This window comes from Martes martes, assembly GCF_963455335.1.
Source record: "Martes martes genome assembly, chromosome: 12".
NCBI classification, from domain to species: Eukaryota; Metazoa; Chordata; class Mammalia; order Carnivora; family Mustelidae; genus Martes; species Martes martes.
In genome coordinates this window covers 63,199,235-63,219,583 of record NC_137900.1, presented here as the reverse complement: position 1 = coordinate 63,219,583, position 20,349 = coordinate 63,199,235, and the positions used below count along the sequence as shown (strand labels likewise).

Sequence of the window (20,349 nt, the reverse complement as noted above, 5' to 3'; positions counted from 1 at the left end):
TTAAAAACTGGTACTTGGCCATCTCTTTGGCAGTCCAAGATTTCTTTGCCAAGATTGTTGTTCAGAAACTTGTTTCACCCTCCCTATATAATTCATGGACCACCTATCTAGATTCTAAAGCCTGGTCTGCATTCTTTCTTCTCACTCCTATCTCTCTGTAGTTCATTCTGATGAATTTTTACATATTTTTCATATTTGAAAACATGACTTATATTTTGCATTTCAAGAGATGTGTCAATGAGTCAGGTTCATAGTCTAAACATACTCTCAAGTTGTATAGACAGGACAAATGCAGTATTTCTAAGAAAGCACACAAATGCATTATGAATAAAAAGTGAATTTGTAATATATCATAACTATGCTCACTTTCATGAGTATTTTAACACAAGGAATAACGCAATCAACAATCTGACTCACACATATGTCAAGTGAAAACACTTTTTTAGAACATAAATCTCTACAAGGTGTTCAACTTTACTACTACTATCAATCTTCTTCTGCATGACCTAATATAGGGTCAAAAGCATCATTTCTTCTTCTTACTTCCAAACACAATGGGCTTTTTTGATTTCTAGGAATAAATATTCATGCTTATCCCTACCTTGTGATACAGAGAATAATATACTAGTAAAGAGTATGCTAGCAATAACAGGCCAGATAAACACAATTAAGGATAAGTTTTTTGCTTAAAATAATACAATATTTTATTTATTTTTTAAAAATATTTTATTTATTTATTTGACAGAGAGAGAGAGGACACAAGCAGGGGAGTGGCACAGGGAGAGGGAGAAGCAGGCCCCCTGCTGAGCAGGGAGCCTGATGTGGGGCTTGATCTCAGGACTCTGGGATCATGATGTGAGCCATAAGGCAGGTGCTTAACCGACTGAGCCACCCAGGCACCCCAATAATACAGTATTTTAAAGTATTCAAACCAATTATATATCTGGTAAGTGGACACAATGTACTGACAGGACTGGAGGTAACTTACACTATCCATGAATGAAAACATACTATATAATTTATGGGCAACACAAAATTCCATTTGGCTCAACCACCTCTTTTCACTTTACTAACATGGCTAACAGAGCACCAAAACTAATACCAATTTCCTTGCTCCTGTGTTACTTTTCAGTACCTGACAAGTTGCAAGGAAAAAAAAAAAGCCAAGAGTCCTTTACACTTTAAAATCAGCAGAAAGATTCTGAAATTTAGAAACATGCTCCATGTGGAATGCATACCTCAACTATATGGTAGTTCAAGGGGATCTTGTTCTTCCCTGGATAGCTCACCAGCTGTGCAGCGCTACAAAAAAATGTAAGTGAGGTTTAATAAGTATACAAAGATACAAAAAAAATATATACAGATAGATAGATAGATCTCTACATATATGTATCTCAAATAGGCAGCTCTAAAAGCAGCGCATTTGGATTTAAGGAAAAGAAATCTTTTCTGAAATGCTCTAGATTTCGTACTTCATTTAACTACAGCACATATTACTTTGTTTATCACAAGGAAACTCTTTAATGCAGCCCCAAATCCTTGAAAGATCAAAAGGAGTATATTCAAATCTACTAACTTTGAAAGTGTTAATAGGGTAGACCACTCCACAAATACTATATTCCTTTCCACCTTAAAATCTAAACCAAAACTTTCCAAGGCTCAAGGAAACACTAAAAATAAACTTTTCCAAAGCATGATATCTAAATCCTAGAAAGCTATTAATATTCTTTTATTCTCATAGCATTCATACCAAAACCAGTTGATTCCAGTTAGTCTGTCCATAGCAGATGGCAAATATCCACAAAAAAAAGCCAACATCATGTGCACATTACTATAAAGCACTACAGTGTTATCAAGCAGCCAGAGAGATACTGTTTGAGTGTGAAAGGCCGTGGAAAAGCAAAGAACTGTCTTTAGAGATTGGTCTTATTTAGCAAGACAGGGCATCAGAAGAGAGGAAGTTTTTCTTACGCTCTTAACATATATTTTACCAAATCAAAATTGCTACTTTTTCTCCACTCAAAAATTTACCATGAAATCTTACCAAGTTTTCCTTTCCTTCCAGTGGGACTTAATGATGCAGTGAAGGTTCTCTTCTATGACAAATCTTTCAACTGAATGACTCCCTGGCATTACAGGACCCTGGAAAGAAAACCAAATGTATATACTACAAACCTAGAAAAAAATACTGTCTTTCATTTATCCAACAAATATTTGAGAGCTTATTATGATTTAGAAACTGTACTAGGTGTTAAAAATAAAAGTTCAGAAGTGTGAAAACTCCTATCACAATCATAGTCACTTCTATTGAATACACTTAGAATGGCAGTTGCAGCATTTCTGCTAGTGTCCCTGACACCATACTATCATCATCCATCTCAATTAAACCAAAGAGTTCATATTATTAGTTCTATATGGTTTGATTTTTTTTAAACCATGAGGTAGATTAACTTCTATAATAAATATGGAAAGAGGAAAAATTTTTATTTAATTACTGTATAGACATAAAAAGTCATATATTGCATTGAAAGACAGCCATACTCAGGGCACCTGGGGTAGCTCAGTCAGTTAAGTGCCTGTCTTTGGCTCAGGTCATGATTTCCAGGTTCTGGGATCGAGTCCTGCATCAGCTCCCTGCTCAGTGGGGAGCCTGCCTCTCCCTTTCCCTCTACCCTTCCCCCTTTACTTGTGCTTTCTCTCTAACACATAAAATCTTTAAAAAAAAAAAAAAAAGCCATATTATATTGTTTAAAAAAATGTTTAAAAAACGTTACCTGCATGTTATTATTCTTTTTTAAAGTATATGCATAACAAACAGGTTCAGAGTTTTATTTTTACTTATTATTTACTCTTGTAGACTTTTAATCTCTATTAACTTTTTCTAATAAACATTTTTTTCAAAGACCAAAACAAAAGAACCAAATCCTTTTCATTTTCAGGGGAACAGATCTTTTATATGTTTATGCTCTTTTGGCAAAGGACAATGGCCACATTAGAGAGGCAATACCAATTAAGTATATATTACTTAAAAATTAAGTAGAAATATACAAGCAACATCAATTAAGAGAAAAACATTTTGAGGTTCTATTCTAGTTTCTCTTGTACAAACAAGTGCCTAACTACAAAGATTCTAGCCATCTTAAATGTGTATTAGATTCTAATTAGATTATCCCTAATTAGACCATTACATAATGTCGACTAAAAGCATTTCACTATATATGCAGTATAGTAAAGTGGGTAGCAAACTGATAATTCTGTAAATACAACTGATTATCTGACAGTGTTTTACTCTGAGACCAGTTATACGTATACTAAATTTTCACTGCCCAAAAGCAATTTATGGTAGAACAGAAAAGAGAAAACACGAGAAAGAAAACGCCATGTTTGATCTCAGGTGGCAATACTGGTTCTCATGCCAGTGGTTCTCAAAATGGAATAATTCTGCCCTCAGGGATCACCTGGAAATCTCTGGAGAGAGTTGTGGTTGTCACACCTGACATTTTCCCTCTATAGGCTGCTGGTAGAGGCCAGGGGTGCTGCTAAGCATCCTACAGTCACTGGACAGCCCCCCACCACAAAGAATTCTCCAGCTCCAAACGTCAACTGTGCCAAGGCTGAGAAACCCTACTCTCTGCTGACTAGGATGTACTAAGCAATGGGTATGGTACTTTAGCCAGAAATGATCAGTCTTCACCATGCTTGCTGCTGGGATGTTCAAGTTAAGACAGTCATTCAAATGCAAAGATATAAAATAAAATGTGAAAATATAAATATAATAAAAATAAATAAATAAATAAATAAATAAATAAAATAAATATAACATATAATAGTATTATAATAAAATGAGTAAAAAATACATATAAATATGAAAATATAAAATAAAATGTGAAAATGTGAAATTTTATACCAAAAGTTAATATAAAAATCATACATTTTCTTTTTCTTTTTTTTTTTTTTAAATATTTTATTTATTTATTTGACAGACAGAGATCACAAGTAGGCAGAGAGGCAGGCAGAGAGAGAGGAGGAAGCAGGCTCCCTGCTGAGCAGAGAGCCTGATGCGGGGCTCGATCCCAGGACCCTGGGATCATGACCTGAGCCGAAGGCAGAGGCTTAACCCACTGAGCCACCCAGGCGCCCCAAAATCATACATTTTCTTAATTGGTGAAGTGTCATAGCTGTTAACAACTTGGCTTCATAATAAAGAATATGTATATTTAAAAACTATAGTCAGCTTATACTCATCTTTGAGGTTTTTAAATTAAAAATATTTCTAAAATATTTTAAGATTTATTTACTTGAGAGAGAGAATGAGTGAATGTGGGGGAGAGGGAGGGGGCAGAGGGGGAGAGAGAGAGAGAATCCCAAGCAGACTCCATGCTCAGCATAGAGCCTCATGGGGCTACATCCCAGAACCCTGAGATCGTGAGCTAAGCCTGAAATCAACAGTCGGATGCTTAAATGACTGAGCTACCCAGGGTCCCTAAAAACATTTCATAATATTTAAAAAAAACAATTACATAGTACAAATAATAAGACAAGCTGTGAGAATTAGAGAGAGATGGATAATCTAAAAAACTGGGTATTTTGGGGGGGCACCTGGGTGGCTCAGTCAGCTGAGTCTGCCTTTGGCTCAGGTGGTGATCCTGGAGTCCTTGGACCGAGCCTGGCATCGGGCTCCCTGCTCAGTGGGGAGCCTGCTTCTCCCTCTCCCTCTGCCCCTACCCCCACACCCCTGGCTCATGCTTTCTCTCTCAAATGGATAAAATCTTAAGAAACCAAAAGAACAGTGACCAAAAAAAAGCCCAAAGAACAACAACAAAAAAGCCACCAAAACCAATAAACAAAAACCAACCCCCACCCCCCCAAAATTGGGTATCTTTCTTAAAAAAAAGTCTTATTAATAATAGCTAAAATTATTGAGCACTCATGTCACATACCGTTCTATGCATTTTATGCTTTAGTAATTCAATCCTCATTAAAACTTTATTAAAACATACTTTTATTATTATTCCATTATGAAACTAAGGCAGAGAAGAAAGTAACTCACTCAATCAAGATCCTACAGCCAGGATCTAACTAAACAGGATTAAAACTCAAACCAGGGATACCTGTGTGGCTCAGATGGTTGGGCATCTGCCTTTGGCTCCGGTCATGATCTCCACGTCCATGGGATCTCCATGGAATCTCCACGGGATCGAGCCCCATGTCGGGCTCCCTGCTCAGCAGAGTCTGCTTCTCCCTCTCCCTTTGCCTCTCCCCCTGCTTGTGCTCTGTCTCTCTCCCTCTCTCAAATGGATAAATAAAATAATTTAAAAAAAAAAAAGTTTAAAAAATAAATAAATAAAAATAAAACTCAAACCAGTCTGGCCGCAGAACCTATTGTACATTGTCCTCTCAATCTACTTGCACATGCTGAGCAGAATTTCTTGCATAATGAGGTGACACCATTCACTAAATTAAACTGTTAACTTCACTGCTGTTGGTCCTCTCAGATAATAAACCACTCGGAATTAAAATGTATCACAGGCATTATTCAGACAAGATTAGGCCACAAGTACAATGCAGTATAAGCCCTCTGATAGGAACTTACAGTTGGTCACATACCTCGGGATCATCTGTGTAATCAAACATTCGGAAGATGACCCGTGGCATCGGGTACACCGAGTCTTCCGTGTGAGGAGGTGGCGTAAAAGGAGGCAGGTTGTGCTGCAGTGCTTCACATAGGATGCTGTCAAAGGCAAGATAAGGTCTTAGGATGTGCCGCTCCTGCCAGCGATCCTTTTTCAATTTCTGAATCTGGGCCCACAGGCAATCTAAATACTAAAGACAGATTAATTTTTAATAATTAATATATATATATTTGGAGGTACATAAAAATTAACATTTTGACTACATAAACCAAAAACCATTACCTTATAAAAGGATACAAAAGTAAGCTAGTTTGCAATTAAATATAGTACAGAGGAATGGTGCTAAGTTTTTGTTTTTAATTACTTTATAAAGTCTACCTGTCTGAGGCTGTGACCACTTACATTTTCAAACGGGGCATTTAAATAAAAAATAACTGTAACCGGGGCGCCTGGGTGGCTCAGTGGTTTAAGTCTCTGCCTTCGGCTCAGGTCATGATCCCGGGGTCCTGGGATCGAGCCCTGCATCGGGCTCTCTGCTCAGCAGGGAGCCTGCTTCCCTCTCTCTCTCTGCCTGCCTCTCTGCCTACTTGTGATCTCTCTCTCTGTCAAATAAATAAATAAAATCTTAAAAAAAAAACAAACTTGTAACTGGAATCACACAGAACAGGGAATGCCTTGATTACATTCTAACACTTATTAAAAATCCACTATATGCCAGGGGCGCCTGCATAGCTCAGTCAGTTGAAGTGTCTGACTCTTGATTTTGGCTCAGGTCATGATCTTGGGGTTGGGGGATCAAGCCCCGTGTTGCACTCCATGCTAAGCATGGAGTCTGCTGGAGATTGTCTCTCCCTCTCCTACTGCCGCCACTCCCTGACTGAAACCCACCCCTGCACATGTTTTCTCTCTCAAATAAATAAAATCTTAAAAAAAAAACCCCACTATACACCTAGAGCTATGAGGAGCTGGACCCCTGATGATATGTGGAAAACAAGCTAATGTATATAAACAGAGTGATCTGACTACGTCAGAGGTAAGAATCTGCTCAAGGGCTGGCTGTGCTTGTATCCTGAGACGCTGAGAATCCACTCACCTCTTCTTGCGGGTGTGGTTTCTCAGCCGTCCATACCTGTAACATGGGCACATGTGTCTTTTGGCGTCTTCTAAACATAAAAATAAAAATCTACACTTAGGTTTCTAACAACACAGAAAGATGTTCAGTTGCTTCATAATTAATAAAATGCAAATTAAAGCAGTAAAGTAACATTTTTACCTATCAGATTGGCAGATAACAAAAATTTTGATCATGTATATTGCTGAAATGTGGGCAAGCACACAATTTCAAACACTGCTGGCAGAGGGGTTAATTGATATCATCTCTTTAGAGAAGATCTGGAAGAGTATAATCTCTTCGGAAGGCCATTTGACTAAGTCTATCAAAATTAAGATTGTTAAGACACTTCAACCCAGCAATGCCTTTTCTAAAAACTCCCACTCTCCACAGATAATATTATCTTACGTACATGAAGACACATACATAAGGATATTCACTGAAGCACTGTTTATAATACCAAAAGACTGGAAATAACCTAAATGTCTACTAACAAGGGACTTGTTAAATTATGGTATGTTAAAAGAGTGGAATACTGTACAGCTGTTAAAAAAAAAAAGAACGAGGCAGGGACGCCTGGGTGGCTCAGCTGGTTAAGGGTCTGCCTTGGGCTCAGGTCATGATCCCAGGGTGCTGGGATCAAGTCCTACATCAGGCTCTCTGCTCAGTGGGGAGCCTCTTCTCCCCTGCTTGGGCTCTCTCTCTGTCAAATAAATAAATAAAATCTTAAAACAAACAGTGAGGCAGTCCTATGTACTTTTATGCAATAAGTTCAAGTTATATTAAGTGGGGGAAAAAAAAGCAAGCAAAGAACAGTATGTATACTGGACTACCATTTGTATAAAAAAGGGGAAGGATATATACTCAAATGTTAAGATATTCATATTCTTTTATTTTTATTCTTTTGCAAACACCTACAATCTAAAAAGAACCAGTATGACTTTCTTTTTTTTTTTTTTTTTTTTTTAAAGATTTTATTTATTTATTTGACAGAGATCACAAGTAGGCAGAGAGGCAGGCAGAGAGAGGGAGAGGGGAGCAGGCTCTCTGCTGAGCAGAGAGTCCGATGCGGGGCTCGATCCCAGGACCCTGAGATCATGACCTGAGCCGAAGGCAGCGGCTTAACCCACTGAGCCACCCAGGCGCCCCAGTATGACTTTCAAAAACATAAAAATGTTAGAGATTTACCATTTAAAAGTAACTTAAGAACAAAGATTTTTATCTTTAGATTTCTTGTAGCTTTGTTTGTAACTGATTAACAATATCCAAACAAGTTACCTATTGATAGAATACAAAATTTAAAATTATTCTGAAAGAACTTAAGGGGACACAAAACCATTACCATGCTGCTGGTTAACTGCTAAATTTATGGACAAGCCCTATTGTTAGTATTATACCTAATAAGACAAACCAAGTTTTTGCACCACTTGGAAGAAAAGGTAATAAGAGGACATGAGACTATTTTAACTGAAATGTGTCATATTACTCAGGAAGTGTGCACTGGGTAGAAGATAAGAGCCACTGTTTTAAGGACTTGGTTTGGGATTACTTTACATGAAATAAATACATTGTATGTGCTAAACCTCTCTCTCCAATACTGTGATTCAGTAGGTCTGCAGGTTGGGGTCAGAGCCTATTTAAGTACCATTGGTGATTCTATGCACACTACGATTTGAGAACCACTGTGTGAGGACAAAAGATATTTTGTGGCTTTGCTAATATGTACCAAAGCAGCTTAAAAGGAGCTATGTTACCAATTCCTTCGCACCAGCAAAGTAAGCAAACATTTTATTACTCTGAGGTCTCAGTAAATTACAACAGTAGGGGAATGAAGTTACTTAAAGGAAGCCATAGGGAAACCCACAGCTTATCTTTGAGAAATGAAACTAACATGGCAATACTAACAGATACAATACAACACAGTCATCGTATCAGTAAGAACTATGAGCTGTGTCCTTACTTAAGATAGCTTTCAGTGTTTGCGAAGATGCGGTCCATCTCTGCATCTTTCTTTTCGTACAACTCCTTTCCAACCCAGGGCAAAGACGACAGAAACGCATAAACATACCAATCTCTCCGCACCTGAAGAATTTTTAAAAAGGCAAATTTAAAATATGTGCTAGTTAATTTTCATTCATATTGTGTTTACTTTTGAATGAAATCCTATGGAGGCTTAAGTAAGACACCTGGCTTAATCAGAGCATTTCTACCTTTTATTAGTTTTAATTTTATTGGAATCATTTGAATTAACATAGAAATACCAAGAGAACCCACCACTATGGTAGCTGACTTAGCTTGCAGATATTAAGAATCTAGAGTGTGATAATTTACTGTTATCTTTTGGTTTTGATTACTAAAAGGTCACCAAGTGAAAAATTCTTTGTATTATATGGATAAGATTCAATGTAAGGGGTTTTCTTACCTGAGGTACATCTTCTTCCTGAGTTACACTTACAAAATTTTCAAACATAGCAACCATGGATGGGGCAGCAATGACATGACAATTCACAAGATCAGATAAAAAACGGACCTGTGAGGGAAAACAATTTCTATTAAATCTAAGTGTGATATAATCACACAACAGGCAATCTTGTAATAACTGAGACCACAGTTCTGAAAAACTACCCGTTAAGGCCAAAACTAGCCTGTGGCCTGTTTTTCTTTTGCATAGCCTGTGAACTAAGAGTGGTTTTGGATAGCTAAATGCTTGAAAAAGTCCAAGGGTATTTTACGATTTATACAAATCATACGAAATCAAGTTTCAGTGTCCACAAATAAACGTGTATTAGAACATAGCATGCTCACTCATTTATATACTGTCTATGGCCGCTTTTGTTCTACAACAGCAGAGCTGAGTAGTTATGACCGGAACAGGATGATGGACAGGAATCTGCATTTACAGGTTCCCATTCCACAGAGCTACCTCAACCTATCATCTTCTTTTCTGTTCTCAGTGAAAAAATTTTCCCTGGACTACAGAACTGGAAATTTCTGAACAGGTATCTGTTGGATATCCTTTGTGTGCCACTGCTAAGCAGTATTAAGATCCCTGTCATGTGGGAACTCACAGTCTAGTGGGACAAGCATAATCTCAACCCAAAGGGATGACTCCTATACTAGAGGGTAAATAAAAAGCATTCTAGGAACAGAGCTAAGGGGAGTAAGGGAGGTCACACCTAGACTAGGTCATAAAGGATGAGTGAAGTATGCCTCAAGAGGGGAGCAATAAGACTATTCTAGGCAGAAGGTTCAAAAAAATGTGTTCAGGGATCTGCAAGTAACCATTGACAGCTGGAGGGTATATGGGGGTGTGTGTATATGTATGTATGTATGTATGTGTGTGTGTGTGTGTGTGTGTATATATATATATATATGGACATATGGACATATATATTATAAGGACAGAGAAACAGATTGGGGCAACCATAAAACGTCAATATGGAATTTGGACTTAATCTTACAGCCTGATTGGTGGCTAACTTTTTTTGATAACATACTCAATAAAAGAATTTGATCACATGCCTCCAACTCTGTGATATAAATAAACATATGCATCACACTTAAATATAATACACACTGGCCCACTGTCAATCCATGTATTACACATTAGTAGGGCTTATTAATTCCATTTTCTTTTAAGATAAATATTTATTTCTGCTAACCCAGTGAATCATCTTACGCATAGGCTTTTAAGACCCTCCACTTTAGAGAATGGGAAAGAACAGGGGTTTGTGATCTATACCAACATGAGCAGAGTGAGTTACAGGAAGACCAGTCTGGTGCCACAGTAGACGATACAGTGAAAGGCAGAGAATCCGGATGCAAAAGAACAGTTAAGAGGCTATTTGAAGAGATGAAGAGGAAGGGAGTGCTTGGTTGGCTTAGTTGAGGCATGAGACTCTGGATCTTGGGAGTCGTGAGTTCAAGCCCCATGCTGAGCATAAAGCTTACTTAAACAAAAGAAATAAAAAAGCACGAGAGAAAGGTATAAACTATGCCAGAGGCCCTGGAGACAAAAGGGACAGACCAGAGAGCAATCTAGGAGGCAGAAGTGACAGGACCTGGGGATTGCTTAAAGGATGAGGGGGCAAAGGGAAGGCAAACATTAACACTCAGGTCCCTAGCTGGGTTATGCAGTAGACAGCAGACCCTGTGTGCAGTTTAGAGAGAAGACAGAATGATGCATTACTTTTAGGAATTTCCAGGCAAGATATCTTCGGGCTATCCAGCAGTATTTGGAACACAGGTCTGGAGCTCAAGAGAAAGGCTGAAACAGGACATTCAGTTACTGACTTGTCAGGATGGGGGTCGTGTCACCCAAATAAAGATGGTTAATAATGCAAAGAGAGAGTAAGAATGCTTCACAGGAGAGTGTTTAAAGTGAAGTGAGGACAGAATCCTGGGAAACACAAAATGTAAGGGGTAAAGGAAGATGACCCAGTAAAAGGAGACAGAGGAATAGAAGGGAGTGGCAGCAGTAGGAGATCCCGAAATAGTGATGTTGCAGAAACCCAAGACAAAAAAGGAGCGTAAAGTATCACATGCTATAGGAAGGTCAACTAGGATTTAGAGTGAAAAGAAGCCACTGAATTTGGTAATGATCTCTGTGGTACCTTAAGTGAGAATGGTTTCAGAAGAGCAGCTACTATGGTGAGTGGGAAACTATTTCAGAAGAAAGGATAAATTCGTTGGTTGTAGCTCACTTTTCCTCTCCATCCCAACACTAAGTCATAATACACCAAAAAAGTAACTTACCAAATATACAGCTTCATTATAATTGTTTGCTTTTAATGATTCCTTAAGTTGTCGAATCATAGCTTCTACAAACTCTCCACCAAAGTTGTAATTCCTGGCATTCAGCAGTCCAACTAATGTTGTATAAATTGTCAACTTCTCAGGTAACAGGCGTGCACTGATTTGAGAACCCAGTACAAGAAAACCCCAAAACAACAGTATTATGTTAAGTTGCTCAATTCTATATTATATAAATCTTTTATCATTTTACCAACATTGTAACAGTTACTTTGAGCAATATTTAAAAAAAATTTTTTTAAGGGTTTTATTTGGAAGACAGAGAGAGAGAGTGCACAAAAGCAGGGGAAGAGGCAGAGAGAAGGGGAGAAGCAGACTCTCCACTGAGCAGGGAGCCCAATGCAGGGCTCAATCCCAGGACCCTGGGATCATGACCCGGTCTGAAGGCAGATCCTTAACCAACTGAGCCACCCGGCTGCCCCATACTTTGAGTTATATTTTTAAAACTACTTCAGAAAAGGCATAAATGTTGAGAAGAGTTGTAGACATGACCCCTGAAATTTTTCATTTTAATTCTAGCTAATCTAAGAATTAGATAAAACACTTTAATTATAAAGTTATCAAACTAAAATAAATGTAACTAATGCTAGACCAGTTTTTCTTCCTATGTGTTTAGTGAACTCTAAGAGTAGTTCTACAGAAAATGTTTCCATGGTAAAACATCTGGGGAATGCTGGGTGAAACCAGTTTCTTTAACGCAGAATCATTAAGGGGGAGATAAAACATTCACTATTTCTAAACTTAGCTAACCAAATGTCACAGGATCAGAATTCCACTTTGAGAAACACTATTCTAGTTGCTAAGAAAAAATTCAGAACTAAAACCACTTCCAACTAGGTTCCTATCAGTTAAATTGCTGAATGTCAAGATGGTACTTGGACATAGTAAGATTTCTTTACATCCCAGTTTGCTTACTCTAGGTGTGTTAATTTTCATTAAAGTTATTTGAAAAGCAGGGAAGAGGATTACAATAATTAACCTTTGGAAAAAGGAAATGCTGTTTCCTAATTTAGGTAGCCTTTAGAAATTCTCTCAAAAAGAAAAGCAAATAGGAGCTAATGATCAGTCAGACTCTTACACATTTTGTGTTTTCCCAAGGTGCCTAGCAGAGCAGTAGGGACAATTTAGGTTTAAAAAAATACTTGCCCTGAGAGTAACCATCTTCTCCACCCCCAAAGCCATGGTTTCCATCACAGTTTTAGCATAAATCTCTTCTATTTTAATAAACGCTTTCAAAACAGAAGGCACCTTCTAGATCACTACAGCAAAATAATTTTTCTTAGTCATTTCTTAGTCTAAGGACAGGTCTTTTTGAATATGAACTGGATTTCTTTCAAAAACTAGAACCCAAATAATTTGTACTTTATGAGAGGTTAAAATGAAATCTATTGATAGCTATGATTTATGCTTACATTTTTAAATTTCAAAAACGAGCTGCAACCATTAATATTATTCAAAATATGTGAAATAACTTACAAGTCAACTTCATGTTTGAAATTTTAAAATACCTCATAATATAAAGTACAGCACAAAGACCCCTTTTATCTAAAAGTTGTGACCATTTCTTTGCAAAGCATAAAATTCAGAATGATCAATGTCCATTTGACAATGAGAAAGCCTGGATTGTTAATTCCACCATGGGAGAGACTGTTTCATGATTTCATGAGACTTTTCCCACTTTAATTTACTCATGGATTAAATAATATTTGTTCTAGCTAACTTAACTCAAAGAAAGATTAAGCAAATAGCTTCAAAAGCTTCTTCAGTCTTCTGAGAAGGACTATTACTCAAGTGACCAGTTCCCACATTTGTTTGGTACTACTGGCTAAAAATACACATTAAAGTCTTATATTAAATGCATATGCTTAAAAGAAAAATCTCTGAACATGAAAAGTGTCTACTTTCTCACTTAAAAAGAGTCAACTCAAATGATTTTAAAGTTCCAAGAAACAAAATGTAAGGAAAATGCTCAATTTTAGACTTATTTATCTCTAAGAAAAAAAAGAGTTCACAAAGGTCATTTTGTTCATATAAATTTCCCATTAGAAGAAAAGCTAATGAAATATGAATGTAAACACATCTTTTGCACATTCCCAAAGCATTTAAGAGTAGATAATACATTATCACCTGGATTCATAAATCTTTTGCATACATACACTGTACAAAGAAGCCTTAAGATCTTGCTCTTGTAGTTAGGAAGATCAGCTTCTAAAACACCTGCCAAGCCTTCTAGGTTGCTCTCCAGAGAGCAGGCACTCTGTAGAGGACAGCATATCAAATATCTGTTAAGTACTCAGCAATTAGTGAGTTAAAATTTTCTATGTGGTCATAAAAAAAGTTAAATGCATAAGGCAAGTTAAATGCATAAGGCACTATGACAGGTTTAGTATAAACCAATTCAGGTGGTTACTGTTCTTTAGAAATCCATAAAAAGAGAATGACTAAAATTTTAAAAGCAAGAAGTCTAAGGTAGCAGAATAAGAATTGGAAATGGGGGGACGTCATTGGTTCTCTTGTATCTCACACTTAATATATGACTCTGAGCAAACTACCTCAGGTATCCAGGACTTGTTTGGTTCATTATTTATAAACTGAGAGGGTTATTCCTTAAGGTCTCTTCTAAGATTCATATTTATGTTGTATGAAGATAACTAAAAACATTTAACTCTTAATTATCTGCATCCCAAAGGTTTAAAATGAATTTACGTTGGGATACAGATTAATGGTAATACAAGTTTCACCTAAAACCTAGATCACCAAGTTTCAGCTGCAGAAATGAATCAAGCATGGTCAACTACAACCCTAACCCCATCACAGTTTGGGCCTATTTGGCACATACCTTTTCTCCCACTTTGCATATTAACGATTCCAAATGATCTTCAGTTTCATTGGCATCAGAGGTCTTTCTCCTTTTGTGAGGCTGTCCTCCTGTTTCAACAATGTAAAAAAATTAGTATTACATGATGAATCCACTATCGCAAATTTTACTTAACCTTTTAAATACTATTCTCTTTCCTACCAGAAACCCTAGTTTTTACACACCGGAGAAGCTCTTAACTGACCCACCACCTCTGACTGGGCTAGCTAGATTCACCAAACGTCTCCATACCCATGGGCACTATTGTAACTCCAAAAGGCATTCGTTATGTTCAGTTTGCTGTGACTAGTGCCCCATGAGGCTATGCAAGGCAGCACCCTGTCCATCCTGGGAATAGTATAGGAACGCTGCTTACAACATCCTAACCACTGTAGTTATTCTGTGGAACACTCTTGTACTGCTACTCCCATTCTTTAGGCAGAATTGTTCACCGATCTTCAGTTGCTTGGTCCTAAAGCCTCCTATTGCCAGCAGTACTCATTATTCTGGTAATGAAAATTATTTTGTAAACTGATGAAATATGGGTACAAAAACCAAGCTAAATGCTTTGGAAAGACTAGACACGGCAAAAAAAAAAAGGTGGGGGGGAACAACTTCAGAAGATGGGAAAGGGAACGTAAAACATTAGGATTCCTCACTAGTTTCACAGGGGTCTGAACTTTTAACTCTTCAATTAATAGCTTTGGTTCTGTAGACCATGCAGCATTAGGGTATAGCTTACCCTAAGCAATGGGAATCATGATCAACAGACATACACTCAAAGAAACATCCTGAGCACTTTATCAAATAATTGGTGGGGGAAAAGTATGTTTTATGATTTCCTACTTCAACCACTAGTCTATTATATTAAAAAACTGTATCATTCAAAGAATCTTAAAAAAAAAAACCTACCACACTGAAATCATTACCAATCATCCATCTGTCCTTTTGGTTGCTGAAGAATTCAAAGTGAACAAACTACAAATCAATTTGAGCACTGGACTATCTACTATTGTTTGGATTCTTACTATTAATCATCTCTCACCATTTTGTTTAAAACCTTAATACACACACCTTATATCCTTTTCTGGGATAACCTACCGCTTAGAATTTTTAAATTAATAGTGTTAAGTATAGAACATGATGCTGTTGATAAACACAATGTTGGCTAGTCTCCCAATATAATTCAATTTGATTTCCACCGATTAGATTTTTAGGACAGCACGTGAACAAGGAAGCAATACTCTGTAACAGTGTTAGGGATCTGCATTAATAATGAAATCTGCACTTGGATCTAGAATTACCCAGGAGTAAGTTAAATATAACCTCAATCTTCTCCAGACTTGTATAGACAAAGGAACTGGGCCATTTTTATAGAATTCATAATCACTTACTTGCCACTGTAACATCTGGCTTGAAATATATGGTGATTCTTACAAAACAGCACTCCACTATCCTAAGCTTGGGTGTTAAAAGTTTCTTTAATGACTGAAATGATCTTCAAGTACCACTTGAACTTAGCCGAATAAAACCAATCTGTTACAATCCAGATAGGACCAGATGGAAGTGCTATAAAAGGCCACAGAGTAAAGCACTGTGTGCTTTGACCCCCCGAGCCCTTGTTATTATTATGATCTGGCTTAAATAATAAATGAATATAGTTTTGAGAGGATAATGTCATAAAAAGATATAACACACACACAGTGTTACAGAGCTGAGATGTATTCCTGGAGATCCCAGCCCATGTAAAGTAGACATGTGTGACACAGTGGAATCAGTGACCTTCATTCTCAAGTATGCATCAAACCTACTACATTACAGGATCTATAAAGGTTCCATCACCCAAAAAGCCAACTTTGACACGAAAGTCTTCTATTTCTAGGATTTATTCACTGAAAAAACCCTCATATTCAAAGCGATGTTTATATAAGCTGACAGCCAGGATGTTAAAATAGCCTTCTCCTGGAGCAGTGGTTCTTAACTGGCTGAGTTTTGCCCCCGCAAGGGGCAGCGTGGCAATCTCTAGAGACATTTTTAGCTGTCACAACTGGGGGAGTGCTACTGACATCCAGTGGGTAGAGGCCATGGATTCTGCTAAACATATTACATTGCCTAGGACAACTCCCAACAACAAAGAATAATCTAGCCCGAAATGTCAATGATGGCTGAGCAACTCTGTCTAGAAAGCAGAATATACTAACGGTGTTCTTCAGAACCAGATTCCAGTAAGGTTGGGAAAAGGGGATAGTGAAAAACTAGCTGAATGAGAGAAATTTTTTTGTTTTTTATTATTTTTTAAACTTTAACTACCATTACTTTCTTTCTGGCCCATCTACTCCACTCACCCTTTATCTCACATCCCACCCTCCACATCCTCCCTAAATTACTCTCCAGCTGGCTTGTTCCCAAATCAATCTGGAATCATATTCCAGTGTTTAAAGCAACCCTCCCAGACCCTCTTGTAACCTAGAAAAGGAGAAAATAATGCAGTAGCAGAGAAGGCAGGATTTCTGAAGAAAACAGAAAATACAAGTACATGGTCCTCCCTGAACTACAACTCCTATTTTCTCTCTTGCCATTCTGACTATAAGAAAGCACATGTTCTGTTTGGAGAATGGGAGGAGGCAGAAAGTATTAAGCAGATATGCCCCACTCTCACCTGATATTTGAGAGGATTTGAAGGAGGGGTGGTAAAATTACAGACATATCTGAACTCATGACAGTACAGGATACTGAACTCAGAAGAGAATCTGGGCACACAGAATAAAGCATCTTCATTAAGAATAAAATTCTGGGGGGCACCTGGGTGGCTCAGTGAGTTAAAGCCTCTGCCTTCGGCTCAGGTCATGATCCCAGGGTTCTGGGATCGAGCCCCACATCGGGCTCTCTGCTCTGCAGGGAGCCTGCTTCCCCACTGCCCCCTGCCTACTTGTGATCTCTGTCTGTCAAATAAATAAATAAAATCTTAAAAAAAAAAGAATAAAATTTTGGGAATTAGCCAAATGTTTTCATATGCCCTCAAGAAAACCTATCTATGGTAGCTCCCAAAGCAAGAACAGATTTTATATTAAATGTAACAATGCAGAAGTTCTATAATATAGATTCAAGTTACATATTGCCACTTCATTCTGATACCCTTGGCTAGTATAGGAGAGAAACAGAGACGGGTCTTTATTAAAACCCATTTGTGGGCGCCTGGGTAGCTCAGAGGGTTGAGCCTCTGACTCTTAGTTTCTGCTCAGGTCATGATCCGAGGGTCATGAGATCACAAGTAGGCAGAGAGGCAGGCAGCGGGGGGGGGGGGGGGGGGGGGGAAAGCAGGCTCCCTGCTGAGCAGAGAGCCTGATGTGGGGCTCAATCCCAGGACCCTGAGATCATGACCTGAGCTGAAGGCAGAGGCTTAACCCACTGAGCCACCCAGGCGCCCCTAAAAATTTTTTTTGAAAGGATCTCCATACACCAGTATTTTCTCTGTAAGACAAATCCTAACTTTATATGGACATACTAAACTACATCTTAAACCCTTAATTATTATAAAACCCACAAACTGGAAAACAAAGACCAACCCTATAAAAAAGAAAGTAAAGTAGCAAAACCAACCACGTAAAAGGCAAAAGTAAAGTTCCTTGATTTTGAAGATTTAAGGCAGAGGTGACTATCACGCCTGAAACAAACTATACTCTTCCCTGGAGTAACAAATCCTTTCACCTCTAATCATATTTTGTACAGTTAAGTTAAAAAAGTAGTCATAGTCTAAAAGATAAGGACCTAATTCTAAGTAGCTTAAAAAGGGGTTAATATGGGTTTTTGACAAAGGTTATGGATGATATACTTTCTCAGAAGAACAAAATAAGCAATGTACTGAACAGCTATTATATGTATATCCTATAATAACTGAAAAGCTTCAGAGAAATTCTTAAAGGTATTCTAAGAAATGAGTTAGATTTAGCATTGAACCAGTATCCACACACACTAATTTCCAATTTACGGTTTCCCTTTCCTTCTCTACAAATTGAACTCCACTCCAGCAGAACTAGACTGGTAGTCTCCTAACTTATTTCCCTGGATCCTGGATACTCTAGTCTCAACAAAGAGATACAATTTTAAAACTCTATGAACTTTAACTCTATTAAGCCCTCTATGAGCTGATCTTCTGCTAACCTCTCTGATCTTAGTTCCTACAACTTCCCCAACCCCATCTCTCCCACTCCAGGGACACTGGCCTCCTTGAATGCTCCAGCCTTAAGTCCTCTGCACTCATGGTTCTCTTTTCTTATACCACTGCTTTTCCCCATACAGCCACCTGGTTTGCTCCCTTATTTCCTGCAAATCTTTGATCAGATGCCATTCATAGTGCAGCCTTTCCTGATCAACCCTAATAAAACAGCAAATCCACCTTGCCAACAGTTTCTACCCTCTTTACCCATTTTTCTTTTTCTCCATAGCACTTACCACCATGTGATGCACTATATTTTATTTGATTGTGTTCTGTATGTAAAAGGGAGGCTTAACCGTTACACTGTTCACTACTGTACTGCCAGTAGTTAGGACAGTGCCTGGCACTGTTAAATGCTTGTTGAATAAATGACTGCATCTTGTCAAGCATATGGAAAGTCATGGCAGCCAGTAACAGGTAAGAGCTGACAATAATCCAGAAGTGCTCAAATGTATCAAATTAATTACGACTACTACAATTCAGGCTATTTTAAAATAGCCTTCTATAACATTTAAATGTCTACTATTTCAGATATTCAAAAATCAGTAGAAACTTAGCTAAAATATTTAGCTCACTGTTTAGGGTAAACCCCAGCTGATCATTACCCAAATTGTGGCAATTTATAAAAGTTCCAGATTTGGTAGAGTATCCCAGAGAACTATAAACTGCCCCTCTACTACTAAATTATTGACCAGAGTAAACTTTAATTAATTCATTTTATTTCTTTTTGTCTTAATTATTCTAAGGTTCCAAGTGGACCATGATTTACTGTCCAGCTGGTATTAAAAGAAACTAACTCCCAAAGTCATGCCACCATCACAGTAGCAAAAGCAAAAGTTGTTTTTTACATATTCACATTCAATTCTCCAGATTGCTCTCTGGAAACATTTTCTCTCCCTTTAAGGGTACCCCAGAAGGGAGAAGAGTGGAGAAAAGAAAGTATGAGAAATGCAAGAAAATGGGAAGAACTTTAAAAGACTCGAGTTCCCTAAACCCCAAGCAATCACTTCAAGCACATTAATTTTGATGAATCCAACTCAAAGCATATGAAAACTGTGTTTTCTGTGCCCTGTATGTCCATTATACAAAAAACCTCATGTTTTTTGGAAAAAGGAAAAAAAAAATCTAGGCACGCAGTATAGTAATACTTGGGTAGTGAAGAGAACCCTGGACTTGCTTTCACCAGTGTCTGGGCACTGCTAGCTATGTCTCCATGTTTATCGCACTAAAACTCTGGATCCTTAGGTATCAGATAAGGATGAACTAGAATATTCTCTCAAGCCATTCCCTAGCAGAGATCCGATGTTTCATTATTAAAACCAAAGACATGTGATTCTGTTCCTACTCCCAAATGTCCCAAAACTCAAGGATAAGAAAATGTTAGTGAAGAAAATAAATTAAATAAAACATTTTCTTCCATATTTTTTCTTACATCATTGACATCTGCCAATGTTTTTCAGTTCTTAAGCATTAACAGATGATAAGTAAATATCATCACGAGATATTTGTTACATCTATTAACTCAACCCTCATAAAACTGAGAAGAGGTATGTATCATTACATTATAGACTTCTACCTTACATTTCTACATTACAGACTAAGCCTTACAGAGGTGAGAGAATCTGGGAAAGATCATGAAGTAATGGTAGAGTCTAGCTTTGAACTTAAACCCTCTGATTCCAAAGTCTGGCCTCTTAACCACCACACCACATCCCTTTTA

At 37.7% G+C, this 20,349-nt stretch overlaps 1 protein-coding gene across 1 annotated transcript in view; it reads right to left on the bottom strand.

The window, feature by feature from the left end:
* Positions 1-20,349, bottom strand: part of NCBP1 (nuclear cap binding protein subunit 1) — a 39,976-nt gene that overhangs the window by 17,851 nt on the left and 1,776 nt on the right. Inside the window, exons 2-10 of the mRNA XM_080820544.1 lie at positions 14,396-14,484; positions 13,713-13,813; positions 11,500-11,656; positions 9,167-9,274; positions 8,705-8,826; positions 6,727-6,796; positions 5,608-5,823; positions 2,045-2,142; positions 1,239-1,302 (exon numbers count right to left, since the gene is read on the bottom strand). Of these exons, the coding sequence (XP_080676670.1) occupies positions 1,239-1,302; positions 2,045-2,142; positions 5,608-5,823; positions 6,727-6,796; positions 8,705-8,826; positions 9,167-9,274; positions 11,500-11,656; positions 13,713-13,813; positions 14,396-14,484 (1,025 nt within the window). The remainder of the gene's footprint in view (positions 1-1,238; positions 1,303-2,044; positions 2,143-5,607; positions 5,824-6,726; positions 6,797-8,704; positions 8,827-9,166; positions 9,275-11,499; positions 11,657-13,712; positions 13,814-14,395; positions 14,485-20,349) is intronic.